Raw genomic sequence first — 13,794 nt, 5'->3', positions numbered from 1 at the left:
TTAACAACTATAGGAAAATTGTCACATTCGTTATGATACAACCTACAATTTTCTTACTCAAATTTCTCTTGTACATCATAAAAATTGAAAGAAAATGAACAGCGTGTTGTAGTGCACGTTTTGCTACAGAATTTATTTATCGCAAGAATTTACTGCTATTATGTTTGAGTGATAAAAATATCTATTTTTGTGTTAGTTGGGTGTGAAGTTTTGGTGAAAATCATAAAAATGGCTGATAAGGAGAGAGTTAAACATAATTTATTTGAGAGCCAAGATCAATTGATCTTTGAGACAACATCTAAAATAAAGATGTGTACTATACGAGACAGTGTTGATCTTTGAGACAGTACCTAACATAAAGATGTGTACGAGACAGTGTTGATCTTTGAGACAGTACCTCAAATAAAGATGTTTACAAGACACTTTGAGACAGTACCTAAAATAAAGATCTGTATGAGACACTTTGAGACAGTACCTAAAATAAAGATGTGTACGAGACACTTTGTGACAGTACCTAAAATAAAGATGTGTATGAGACACTTTGAGACAGTACCTAAAATAAAGATGTTGTACGAGACACTTTGAGACAGTACCTAAAATTAAGATGTTTACGAGACACTTTGAGACAGTACCTTAAATAAAGATGTGTATGAGACAGTGTTGATCTTTGAGACAGTACCTAAAATAAAGATGTGTATGAGACACTTTGAGACAGTACCTAAAATAAAGATGTGTACTAGACACTTGAGACAGTACCTAAAATAAAGATGTGTACGAGACACTTTGAGACAGTACCTAAAATAAAGATGTTTACAAGACACTTTGAGACAGTACCTAAAATAAAGATCTGTATGAGACACTTTGAGACAGTACCTAAAATAAAGATGTGTACGAGACACTTTGTGACAGTACCTAAAATAAAGATGTGTATGAGACATTGAGACAGTACCTAAAATAAAGATGTGTACGAGACACTTTGAGACAGTACCTAAAATAAGATGTTTACGAGACACTTTGAGACAGTACCTAAAATAAAGATGTGTACTAGACACTTGAGACAGTACCTAAAATAAAGATGTGTACGAGACACTTTGAGACAGTACCTAAAATAAAGATGTGTACGAGACACTTTGAGACAGTACCTAAAATAAAGATGTGTACAAGACAGTGCCAAACAAAGCAGAGAGAAAAAATAATCCAAAAAATCCCAACCTCCATGAACTCTGGGTAGCTTTATTTTTTATTGTATTTTTATCTCTGCTTTGTCTGCCACTTAAAAATTTTTATCTGAGATCAGTGATGGCTCCCTAATTTGTAATTGTGATATTCACAATAAAGGGCAGAGGGGTTCATTTCAAATGATTTCAACAGTGTATCAATGTAGGGGAATTTTCTACAGTTGAATGATTGGAATGTAAAGTTTTGGAATTAATTTGTCTCTCAAATGAAAACCTTAAGTTCATGAATTAAATTGACACGTTATAAACTTTGAATATAATAGCTATGTCAATTCTTGACTCTACTCTTCAGGAGACAAACATCAGCCAGACAAATTGGGTGCCAAACGGATGCCTGGTATCCACTCACCCCAACAGTCACCCTCTATTAGACACGTTGATAAAGCAGGAGGAGGCAGCGACGTGCAAAACGCAGATGTGGCCTCGCTGAGCAGCTTTGCAGTGTCAGAATCCGAGGATGATTTAAATGGTAAGGCAACAATCATAAGCTCCTTTTTACACACCACAAATGTTTGGTGTGTTATTATAAGAAACACGGAGTGCGGGTGGAGAGGAAGATGTTGTATGTTTGTTTTGACTTAATTTACAAAGAATAATGATGGGAATTTGTTGAACATTTACTTTTTCCAACGATATGGAATACAGATGAATTTGACAATCGTATCTGGAGCTGCCAGTTCCCTATTTTCTTTGGGATTTTCCATGTGGAAGTGGGGAGAGAAGGAATAGTGATCATAAAATATCCTGACGGGATGTCTAAAATCCTGTTTTTTTAATTTGATTATGGCTTTCAGAGAAATATGTCCTAATTTTATAATCAAAATCCTTGGCTCTAAGTACATATGTTCCAAAGAGCATTTGCTATTTGTAAACCTAGTCCAAGCCAACTTTCAGTCTCATAAATGTCTGAATGTTTTTGTTTTGTTCGTTTGTTTTCTCCCACTATGCATAATGAAATCCTGTTGTTTTCACATCTAGAAAACTATGGATAAACAGATCAAATGAAATGGCGCCAAGATTGTTTAAAAATTAATGGTGGAGGGATTTGTGTATGCTCAATAGTTTTGCTTTTGTTGATATTAACTAATGGTGGTTACATGGTTTTCATACAAGACAAAAAAAAAATAATCAAGAAATTATAAATTGACATAAATCATCTGTTTATTTTTTTTTATTGAATTTCCATTTGATAAATGCTGGCATGATGCACAACCATATGACTTATCCTGGCGCTTAGACAGTTTTTGGGTTTTTTCCCCATCATTCTCCTCCTTGAAAATGTTCTCTCTACTCTCAAGGATGTCCCTTCAACCCGCCCCCACCCCCAACTACCACCTCCCAATTAACTTTACCCTTTGCAGGTCTGATATTCAAACGCAATTACGGGCTTGTTTTAACATCGTTGTAATAGACATCATAATTATGCGTTAATTTGAAAGTATTTTCATGACAACAATAAGCCCAAAGCAATTTAGGTTATCAGACCTGCAAATGCTGACGTCACCCAATATCCGATTTTACGTCATAATTGACATGCTGATGTATGTGTTGGGGTTTGTTTGATTTCTTTTTTGTTTGTTTGTTTTCGTTTTTTGTTTTTGTGTTTGTTTTTGTTTAATGTTGTTTTTTTATTCTTCATTAGTCAAGGAACTGATTATTATGATTTGCTAACTTCCTTAATCCTTGGTCAAATAGTTCATTTATCAGTTATCTACTTCTAATTCCATTTCAAATGTTTACCTCTCATCTTTATCTCTCTCTCTCTTCTCTCTCTCTCTCTCTCTCTCTCTCTCTTCTCTCTCTCTCCTCCTCTCTCTTCTCTCTCTCTCTCATTTCCCCTTTTCTTTTCTTCGGTCTTCTGTCTCACTCTTTCTTCTCTCTTTGAATTTTTACCAAACATTCGGTATTTTCGCACTACCCCTTAGTCTCCCTTGAAGTACTCATTCTATCTTTTACTCAATTATCAGCTAAGAAAAAAACAGTATTGCATAAAGTTTACCATTTATCCATGTGACTGCGGGTGTATAAAGAGACATTGGTTCTTTCGAGTATAGAATCTGTCTTCATTCTATAAGCTTTCATATCAATACATTTCACAAAAGCTATTTATAACCATTATATATCCTGCTGGGGAATCAGAAATATAAAGGTGTTATAAACATGAAAGATAGGCCTAGGTCGAATGGAGGGTTTCTGAAGTCTAAAACAGAAAATTTAAAATAACAAATTGAAAAGATTTTTTTAAACAGGTACAATACAAAAACATGTAACCAACCATCTCAGTCTAATGATATGTTGAGAGTGATTGAGATACTGAAAATTTGATCCTAGTCTTAGTGGTGACGGTTGAATTAAATCTAAGAACCACTTTCATTGAGGAGTACAATTGCCGTCGTTTTTGTTAAAAATCTTCAAATACCTACATATCGAAGTTGTGAACAGTTTAACTTGGAACTCTTTGTTTTCATCTGCTTCATTCCGACATCAAACCAAACTGATACAACGGGTCACATATGTATCATAACACATCACGATTTTTTGGTGCAATTTGTTTATTTAATGATGGCTGCTTTAAAAAGGGGTTGTTTATCGAAATCTTCCAATGTTTCAAAGCTTTGTTGATTTGTAAGATTTCTATTTTACTAACCCCCACCCCTCATCCCCAAATAAATACATTATATGCAATATAGATTGGGATCTGCCGGGCAGCTTTTGCTTGGAGCCTGTCATGTACATCTTTATTTTATTTTCTTCATATCTGCAGCTAAATTATCCAGGACGAAAGGTAGTTTGTTGCCGGCATGCGACTTTCATTTATCTAGATTGATCAGATTTGAATACGATGTGTCAATATCATACTATGTATCACATCATCCTATCAATTTATTCATTATTCCCCCTATCTCTATTCTATGGTGAATGAAATCGGACTTTTGCTTGGTATTTCATTTATTTTATTTATTCTGTGTATTTAATTTACCTTGTCTAAGTTTCTGTTTATCTTGCATTTCATATCATAATTAAATACGCTATTTTAATGGACTCAATATGAACTAAATAAATTCCTAAGTGGCTTGATGTTCATTGTGTAATGTTTCCAAGATTTGTTTTATTATTTTGTCATATTTCTACTACGTGTCTTTTTTGCTGTCAAATATTTCAGTTTATTCGTTATTAAATCGAGTTTTTTCCCTGATTTGAGCTTCCTTTTCTCCTCCTTCGTTCCAACTTTTTTTTATTTGTGAATGAATTCTGTCTACTATGAATGCCTCTAGAATTGTTGTTCTCTTTGCTTCCATTCTTCCACCCCCCCCCCCCCCCCCCCTTACCATCCACCCTCTTCATCTATTTTACGGCATATTGTTTTCCTCTTGTTCAACTTTTCAACCAATTTATTTTGTCAAAGAAATTATCACCTCACACTTTTTATTTCCTTTCAAATTATTGTATTTTTTGGATTTTTCTCTTTTTGTTTTAATGTTCGGTTTCAGTTATTACTATTATTTTCCTGCGTGTTTTTTTGGGGTTTTTTTTCATGTGTTGTAACTTCAAATTTTCTATTGATTTTTATGATGATTATGGTGATAATGATGACAATGATGATGATGATGATGACGATGGCAATTGTTATTATTATTATTATTATTATTATTATTATTATTATTTTTTTTATTATTATTTTATTTTATTTTATTTTTTATTTATTTTTTTTTGTTTGCTGTTATTATTTTTATCATTAGTATTATTATTTCTTTTATAACTTCTTCAGTCTCAAACTGTAATGTGAATATCCCAGGAGAGCTAACATATCTATGAGATTCGCAGCATTTAAGGATCAATTTAAAAGTCGTACATTCCACTGTAAGTAAAAAACAAACTTTGATGCGGATCATGACTGTGTTCCTTGCAAGTATGTTGATACTTGTTTGAAGTCTGGGAATGCTGGCCAGTCTCTTCTAACACATAAAAACTGCATTGGTCATCTAGCCTAATGAAAGTGGAAGATCCTAATTTCGGTCTTGAGATTTGTGTTGTGGAGTTTGCTGCCAAACGAGGCTCGTATTAACATCGATTCAAGCGCTAAGACAAATGTAGCATGATACATTCATTGATATAACTTTTGTGTGATATTGCGTCAAAATGATTGCTTATGTGTTGTTGTTGTTGTAGTTAATGCTTCATATTTTTTGGTTTCCTGTCAATTTGTCTTTATTTATTTTTTTCTTTTCAAATGGTTCAAATTTTATTCCCAGTGCTAAATGATTTTGCAAGTCTAGACCATTCCTTGTGGGGAAAACTAAATGAGCCTTATTTTTAAAAATGTTATTTCTTTTTTCGCCTGGAGTAGAGTAGAGCCTTTTGTTTCATGGTTTACAAATGGATCAAAACAACCTTGATGTCAATTTGTATTTTGTTTATTTATTGCCTGGAGTATTATGACCGCCCCCCCCCCCCTACTAGAATTTGTGGGGTTTTTTTTATAAATTGGACACCACCTTCTTCTTTTTGACTCTTTGAGCATTTGATACAGTATATACTCTTTATGAATAGTCAGGTAAATTTTAGAAAAAAATTTAACGATTTTACAAGCCTTATAAAAAACGAATATTGAAAAAAGATAAATTAATATCTTGACAGAGTTGTGCTGTGACGTTATCTTGTAACGGTCATTTTGGATTTTTTTTATCAGAAGACATGGAACACTTTATATATTTTTTTCCACGTTTTGACTTTGATAACTATTTGTTTTCCTATGCTCTGTGATACAGCAGTTTATAGTGATTTATGGATTTTCTTATGAGTAGAAGAACTCCGATGAGGTTTATCTTTACTCAGTAAAAATATGGTTTATAAAGTATTCAGTCATTGTTAGGACGCAACAACGTCTATCGCATTCGTATAGTATGTCTAACTTGCTCTTAGCATTGTAAAATACATCTGTTTATTTCTCTTGGATATTTCAAGCCATCCATTGATAGTGAATGAGAGTGACAGTACATGATATCCCCATTGAAAGCCTCTGAATTCGTTAATGGCTGTTCAGTAGACCCAGTCAAAGACATGCAACTGGCTTTCCTATCGGCCTTTATTTTCAATCACAATGTCTCAGATAGTTTTCAATTCTGAATCTTTTGTCGGGTTGTGATCATGACTTACAAGATAATCAATCAAAACCTGAAAATAGATGCCACATTTTCCTTTTGTAATGTAAATGGTGCTGCTCGAAGCTCAAAGAAATAAATAACAATGTCAAATTGAATGTAAGCTTCAACTGAATAAAGGAAAACAGATAATGTGGACGACTGTAGAGATTGACTTGTTCCAATGTCTACTGATTTCCAGGTCTGATAACCAAATTATTGTGGTTTCATTGTTGGCCTGGAAATGCCAAATATTTGATGCATTCTCCATTAAAACAAGCCTAAACTACATTCGTTTGTCGGACTTGAAAAACGTGTGCACGTAGAGCCGCTCCATATTGATATGAACTCAAGAAGATTTTTATAGTACTGTAATTGATTTTAAATATTTTAAAACAAATATTAGCATCACACTAATATTTTTTGGATGTATTTGATGGAGATAAAAACTGACTTGGATGTTTTGAAATTTCAGAAAAAATTTTTTTTCTATTATTCATTTGTCTCTAGAATAAACATTGAAAGAATGAAATCATTGAATAAGGAAATATAAGCAATTTGTCACAATATTTTTATAAGCAAGACTTTGATGCATGGAACACTCTGCCTATGACCTAAAGCATTGAACTGCATGAAGTGATCAAATATTACAATTTACCTTTTTTACTGTTAAGGATCATTAATCAAATATTACAACTTATTATAATTGTTAAGAATCATTTATCAAATATTACAGTTTTATCATTTTTACCATTAAGGGTCATCAATCAAATATTACAACTTAGCATTTTTGTTGTTAATGCCCACGTGATCAAATTACAGTTTACCATTTTTTACTGTTAACGATCATTAATCAAGCAATATTACAATACACCATTTTGACTGGTAAAGGATTATTGATCATATATTACATTTCATTGAGGATGATGGAGCTAAAAAAAATATTTAAAACTGTTTAATCTAATGTCAAACTCTGTTGATTTGCATTGTTGTGTTAGTGACTTAATTCTCAAGGTTACATCAGGGAAATAATGAAGTGATTCCAACCACGTGGTGTCAGGTTTTCTTGACCTTCTGATGAAATTCGTAAAGCGCAAAAGCAGAAAGAGAAAATACAAGAGAAAAAAAATCATGCCAAAAATTTTGCCTAATGGGGGATCGAACTCCAAGTCTCCTGATTCCCAGTCATATCTTGAGGATTGCACACAATGCGTGCATAAAAATGCTTCTATTTATAGAATTACTTTATTTACTTAACACGGCGTTCAATAGTTTGAAAAATATTGTAAAATAAGGAGAACAATGACAGCATAATTTCCGATCTTTTTTTTTTTTTAGAAAGCTACCAAATCCACCATAACGTATTCTTGCAAGCAAATTGCATGGATTTATTTCCATCAGCATGCTTTTGATTTATGTATTGTTTTGGTTTTTGTTTTTGTTTTTTTTTTAAATCATACACATTAATTTTTTTTTGATTAGAGATTAAACTATCATAACATTCATGTGCCTGACAGTACCCGAAAATGTTTAAATTCGAAAGAATAGGCCCTGATATTATGACTTTCAATGTCCCAACACTTTTCAATTGCTAGAAATAAATACGACACACGTGTAACTGTTCTAAATAATCATTAATGACAATAGTGTAACTAAAATGCTTTTTACTTCAGCCTGTCAAAATGTATTTACAATTACACAAATGTATTATATCCGTATACGTTACCATCTGCTTGTTAGGAAAAATTTGGTGAGAACTGATCGCACCTGTTGAAAAGCGACGACTAGCGGTTGAGTGATGTCAACTGCGTATCCTCAATGTATGATGAAGGTTTAGCTGTTGATCAAATCTAGTTCATAGTATGGAATAACAATGTATATTTTAGATTTTTTTTAAAAATTGTAAATGAAAAGAATGCAAAAGCAAAGGGACAGTGAGATAAATTGAATCAAGGCAATTTCATCTTTCTATTTTTTCTTCAGGAACCTGCTCATTAATCATATGACTTGTTGCATGGTTTACAATATTTTGCACGAAACAGCTTCTTATATCACTTTTATCCATTTATACATGCCTAACATTAGGTTTTTAATTTGAAGATGATATATTAATGAATTGAATTGTTACAGGTGAAAGTAATTGCCGTCATTATAATTTTATAAATTTCATGGTGAAGATAACTACTAATATGATTACGATTAATTTTAAAGAAATGAATACACTGAGTTACTCTCATAGCTTAGTTGTTGCTTTTTTTTTTCTCTTATAAACTCATATTTGTGAATTTTAATAAATTGTTTATGTGTTTTAAGTATTCTAGCTAAAACAAAAAAGTGTTGGATACAATTAGGCTATGTCCAATGGGTACGAATCCATGTGTATGACATCTGCCTACACTCTTTCTTTCCCTCTGCCATTCGTTTACGGAATGAATTCCCTCAGGAGTTGATAGAAACTAAAAGCAATAAAAAATTTGCTTGGGTCTTGGAAGCTTGGAAAAAAATTTCAAATAATGAAATGATCACAGCGTGTTTTATGAATATGTGAATGAGTTTGTGTGTGTGTGTGTGTGTGTGTGTGTGTGTGTGTGTGTGTGTGTTTGTGTGTGTGTGTGTGTGCATCGTGAAATTCACAAATGTGAACTGTAGTCTGGATCCTCTATTTAAGGGGCCACTACAAGGACTACGAAGAAGTGCCTATTTCCAAAGCTGATAGCTAAGAGAATCCAAACATTTTGAATGATTGAACCAGGTGGTTACGGATATTAAGAGAGTGTACTTGGGAACCCCTGGCAATGATGTGATGACAGATTTGATACTTGTCATGCCTAGGATTTCAACGAGATTATCCTCCATTGGAATTTGGCCATTATGATTCTGATGATGATGGATGTTTTCATTTTCCGGTTACAGAGAAACTTTTTTTTATTTATTTATTTTTTAAAATCAGAGATACATATTCCATTTCCCTTTTATGATCTTACTTTTTCCTTGGTAGTAGGCATCATAATTATCATTGATGCAATCTTTGAACTACTATGCTTCTCTGATGCTAATTATTTGTACCATTATTGATTTCCATATTGTATTCATGGCTTCATTTACTTTCTCATTGCCCCTAGGATACCACTGGGACACATCTGACTGGGCCCCTGGGCCTTCCATGCCCAATATATCCGAGATCCCCATCCATGAAATCCTTGACTCCCCTGCCTCGTCCCAACCCAGCGATGACTGCAATGCCAATGCAGGTTTTTACGATGATGGCTTGACGTCTGCCTCTATCTACAACAACGGGGCCAGCAGTCGGGAAGACAGCCCACTGCTCAGCTCAGACGACCAGAGAAAAAATAGTCGTGATGACGAACTACATGATAATCATTATCACCCAAAGAAAAAAATGGATGATACGAACGTTGTTTCACAATTAGACTATTTTGAAGATTCGGACTATGTTGGAGATTCAGAATATGCCGAGAATGAACATTCTGATCAGGATGATCTTCCACCAAGCTATGCAGAACATCCTCAATATGAACAGCTGATGAGGGACTTGGATAATAACAGCTACCAACTGCCCGCTAGTCTCAATCTTCACCCCGATCATTACTTGCCTCATTTTGGGCACAACCTTGACATTGACCCACTTACAGAGGACGAAAGTCCTGAGGAAGGCCATCACTTAGGGGCTTTGGGGGCAGAAGGAGGTGTTTCCAGGGACAGAGATGAAGACAGCGTGGATGGAATGACTCTTCCTCCTCTGAAACCTAGCAAAGAATTCATGACTCCGGGCTATTTGACAGATGGTTACACAACAGACCAAGATCCCCCATCCCATCTGTCCTTCATGGATGACATGAGTATATCCATGGGAGGATTCACATCCAACAATTCTTGCTCAGACATTTCGGGCGTGTGCGAGATTGAGGATAGTGAGGTGAATGCCAGTGATGTGGATGACGAATACACACCCCTCAATCCTGATCAGTGCCAGACGCGATTGTGAACAGATTAATATATTGGACCATGATATTTACTGTAATGATACGTGTATTTAGATGTGATTCTCTGCCTCAATCTGGTTTTATCACAGGGTGGCGTAGATGCCAAAACATGAATTTAAAGTTAGAATGATCAGAATTATGAAATTTTACTTTTGTGCGGTTAAAGAGACTTCATTCATTTGCCTCAAGTAGTCATATTTGTACCATTATTGTTTAATACTAGTCTTATATCTTTGACTGCAGATTCAATCCTTAGCAAATATGTCACCCTAACACATGACCAGTTTGAAGTGCTGAGTCACATATTTGATTTGTTGTACAAGTTGAAGCAAAGTCATCCATTCAAAGAATGTTCATGTCCCCCCTTATTTTCTCCATTTTTTAAATTATCCATGGAAGATGAGTGAACACGGTTGTGCCAGAAGTGAATAAATATTTTGAATGTTACACTGTATTATATGACGTGTTAAGGTTAAAAAATAATAACAGTCCAATAAAAGATCAGATAGTAATGGGGATTACAGGCAGATGCTCATTGACAGGTATATAGACCCGCGAGAGAGAGAGAGAGAAAGAGAGAGAGAGAGAGAGAGAGAGAGAGAGAGAGAGAGTGAGAGAGAGAGAGAGAGAGAGAGAGAGAGAGAGAGAGAGAGAGAGAGAGAGAGAGAGAGATTTTTAAAAAAGTTAAATTTGGCTAAATTAACATTTTTACCACTAATATATTCAAATTTTTAAAACAAAAATTGTAGAGAAATATAATAAAAATGTCCTTTTACTCCGAAGTGAACTAAGCTGAATGACACTACACCTATTATAAAACATTTTAAAGGGATAATCATTGAAAAAGGCAGAACTCGAATATTTTGGATGAATGTCATATTTTTCCTTGTAAAATGTTGATTTGAAAAGACTGGAAAGGTTTTTGTTTCTAATCTTGTCTATGACAGGTATGGTGGCGTTAAGTCTGACTGCTGGGTGGGGTTCCTGACCTCCTGACCTCCCATAGTGGGCAGGGAGGTAGTTACTGCATCTTCTATCCTCCTTTACTATCCCATTTTGTTCCCTTTTTACAGGCGCTGATATGACCTAATGTGTTGCAAGTGCCGTAAAACCCTTAAAAACAAGCATAAGTCTGACAGAGTGGGTGGATAAGGAGGATTAAAATATTAAAATAATATAGGAGAGTAAAAGGCCATTTTAAAGTTTAAATGTTCTTATTGTACAAAATGGATTGTTCAGACAGGTATGGTGTGAAAATGTAGACTTTTTATAAAGATATTGAAAATGGATAACTTGACTTCACGCTTTGTAATAATTGTTGTGATTGGGCCATGTAAATAGAGCTATGTATATAATTAATAACGTGTAAAATGGTGATGTAGTTGGAAGTGACATTTACTAATTGAAGATGGTTTGTGTGAAGGGAAGTGGGAGAGAAAGAGAGAGAGAGGGAGAGAGAGAGAGAGAGAGAGAGAGAGAGAGAGAGAGAGAGAGAGAGAGAGAGAGAGAGAGAGAGAGAGAGAGAGGGAGGGATATTTAAAATGTTGTATGAAGCAAAGAAGTGAGAGAAAGTAAATCTGCCTATGTAAAACGCAGTGTTCAGGAGCATTAATTCCATTTATGTCTTTTCTAATGTTTTGTTTTGTATCCTGTTCATGCAGGATTTGATTTGACTCAAACCTTAAATTAGATCTGACCGTTTTCACCAAGAGAGCACTTACAGGAAAGTTACAATATTTTAATCATCTCTTATAGAAAACGACAAGGTCTGTGGAAAATAGGGTTTGATCAGTTTTCCATTTCATTGTTGAAGCCATTTCAGCTTTTTGTTCACGCAATATTTTAAACTACTTCTGTTTTAATATGATAGCATGTGAGATCAATAGAGTATCATATTTTTAGTAATAGAATCTACACAAGTAATCATACGGACGAAGGACGATTTTTATGTAGATTTTTAATTAATTAATTTTAATTTAATTTTTTTTTAACCTTGATATAGATATGAATTTAATCATGGGAAAAAAAAAGAGTTTTTCAAATCATCGTCAAATATGGTAGATTTATTTTGTTCTTTTATAGTACATTTAATTAGTTGCTAACCAGCATAATAGCTTTATTGTCTCTCAAGTAAGACAGCATTTAAATGAGAACTTCAATAAAGATACATTCAGCATTCAGATTTGAACAATGTGTTGTTTGATGCCAGTTAGTTTATTTTCATTTCATTTTTTGTTTCATAGGTTTTATTTGTGTGGGTTTTCTTTTAAAGATTGATCATGTCAAGTTCTATTTTACGGTTTTAAATTTGTGTGTCAAAAAAAAAAGCATTTTTTTCCATTTTAAAAAAAAGGATTAGTTAATGAAATTGTATTTTAGAAATCATTTTTATTTGCTTCTCAAGACAGAGTATATAAAGCAATGGCCGTTACTTGCATAGAAATATTTTTTACTGGGGAATGACAAATAAAAGCTGTTTTTGACAATACACTTGTGTTGCTTGTTCGGCCATAGCTATTATTTCTAAGATTGTAACATACATTTTGAATATCAATGTTTTACATTATATATATTTGTTTTTAACCAATTGAATAAATCAAAATGCTTCCTAGCTTTAGCCATAGTAGAAATGTACGTTTGTTATCAAGGACAGCTCATTTTGATATGATAATGGTGGGCGATGCAGTGATTTTAATATTGTTAATTTATATAAGAACATTCCATGATATCAATGGTCAAGGATACAGCTCGGACAACTTGTATTTTATCTGGGATACTTGGTATATCATGGTCATGTTATTTATACTTTCTACTTCAATGAAAATATCACATTATTACATACATAGCTACTAGCAACCAATTCCCTACAACATACTGTGCTTGTGAACACTTGTTGTTGTTATATGTACCTTATACTGGCCTCGTCTTCCAGAATTCGATAGTTGATGATAATAATGTTATGATAAAAATGGTAATTATCCTGCTGTTGTACTATCTTACGCTGCCAAATGTCATTTATTGTTAAGAACTATTTTATGTTTAATTATACTTTATTTAGGATACAGTTAGTGACGTGCCAATGTTCTATGTAGGAGATTTGAAAGTTATGATTATCCCTGTGTGGAAGAAAAACATATTCAATGTACACTTTGTTTTTCCTGGCACTTATAAATGATTCAATGAAAGTTTGTGGTCATGAAATAGTTTTCACTCTATGGGTCTTGCAACTATTTTTTACTTTACTCTTTGTAACCAGTCAATTTAATTTCCTTTATTTGAAGGTGTCTTCTTTGTCTCTCTTGTTGGCTTGAACAGAGTCTTTGATGTACGACTTGTGACTTGATGTGTTAACATGCGTATGCGTATGGATGTGTGCGTGTGTGTGTGTGTGTGTGTGTGTTTGTCCATGTA

The 13,794-nt window shown here is 33.7% G+C and overlaps 1 protein-coding gene across 7 annotated transcripts in view; it reads left to right on the top strand.

The window, feature by feature from the left end:
• The window catches only part of LOC144971441 (protocadherin Fat 1-like), a 281,143-nt gene extending 269,321 nt beyond the window's left edge, over positions 1 to 11,822 (top strand). For 3 of the 7 annotated variants that reach the window (XM_078912354.1, XM_078912352.1, XM_078912351.1), the window contains 3 exons: positions 1,531 to 1,707; positions 4,003 to 4,023; positions 9,502 to 10,519. In XM_078912354.1, the coding sequence (XP_078768480.1) occupies positions 1,531 to 1,707; positions 4,003 to 4,023; positions 9,502 to 10,385 (1,082 nt within the window). In that variant the 3' untranslated portion in view covers positions 10,386 to 10,519. Of the gene's footprint in view, positions 1 to 1,530; positions 1,708 to 4,002; positions 4,024 to 5,007; positions 5,100 to 9,501 lie in introns of all 7 variants that reach the window. The other 4 variants (XM_078912356.1, XM_078912355.1, XM_078912353.1 and 1 more) reach the window with 2 other exon arrangements.
• The last annotated feature ends 1,972 nt before the right edge of the window (positions 11,823 to 13,794 follow it).

This window comes from Berghia stephanieae, chromosome 4, assembly GCF_034508935.2.
Source record: "Berghia stephanieae isolate SIO BIC M18660-M18661 chromosome 4, UCSD_Bste_1.3, whole genome shotgun sequence".
In the NCBI taxonomy this organism is placed as follows: Eukaryota; Metazoa; Mollusca; class Gastropoda; order Nudibranchia; family Aeolidiidae; genus Berghia; species Berghia stephanieae.
This window is presented reverse-complemented; position numbering and strand designations above follow the sequence as displayed.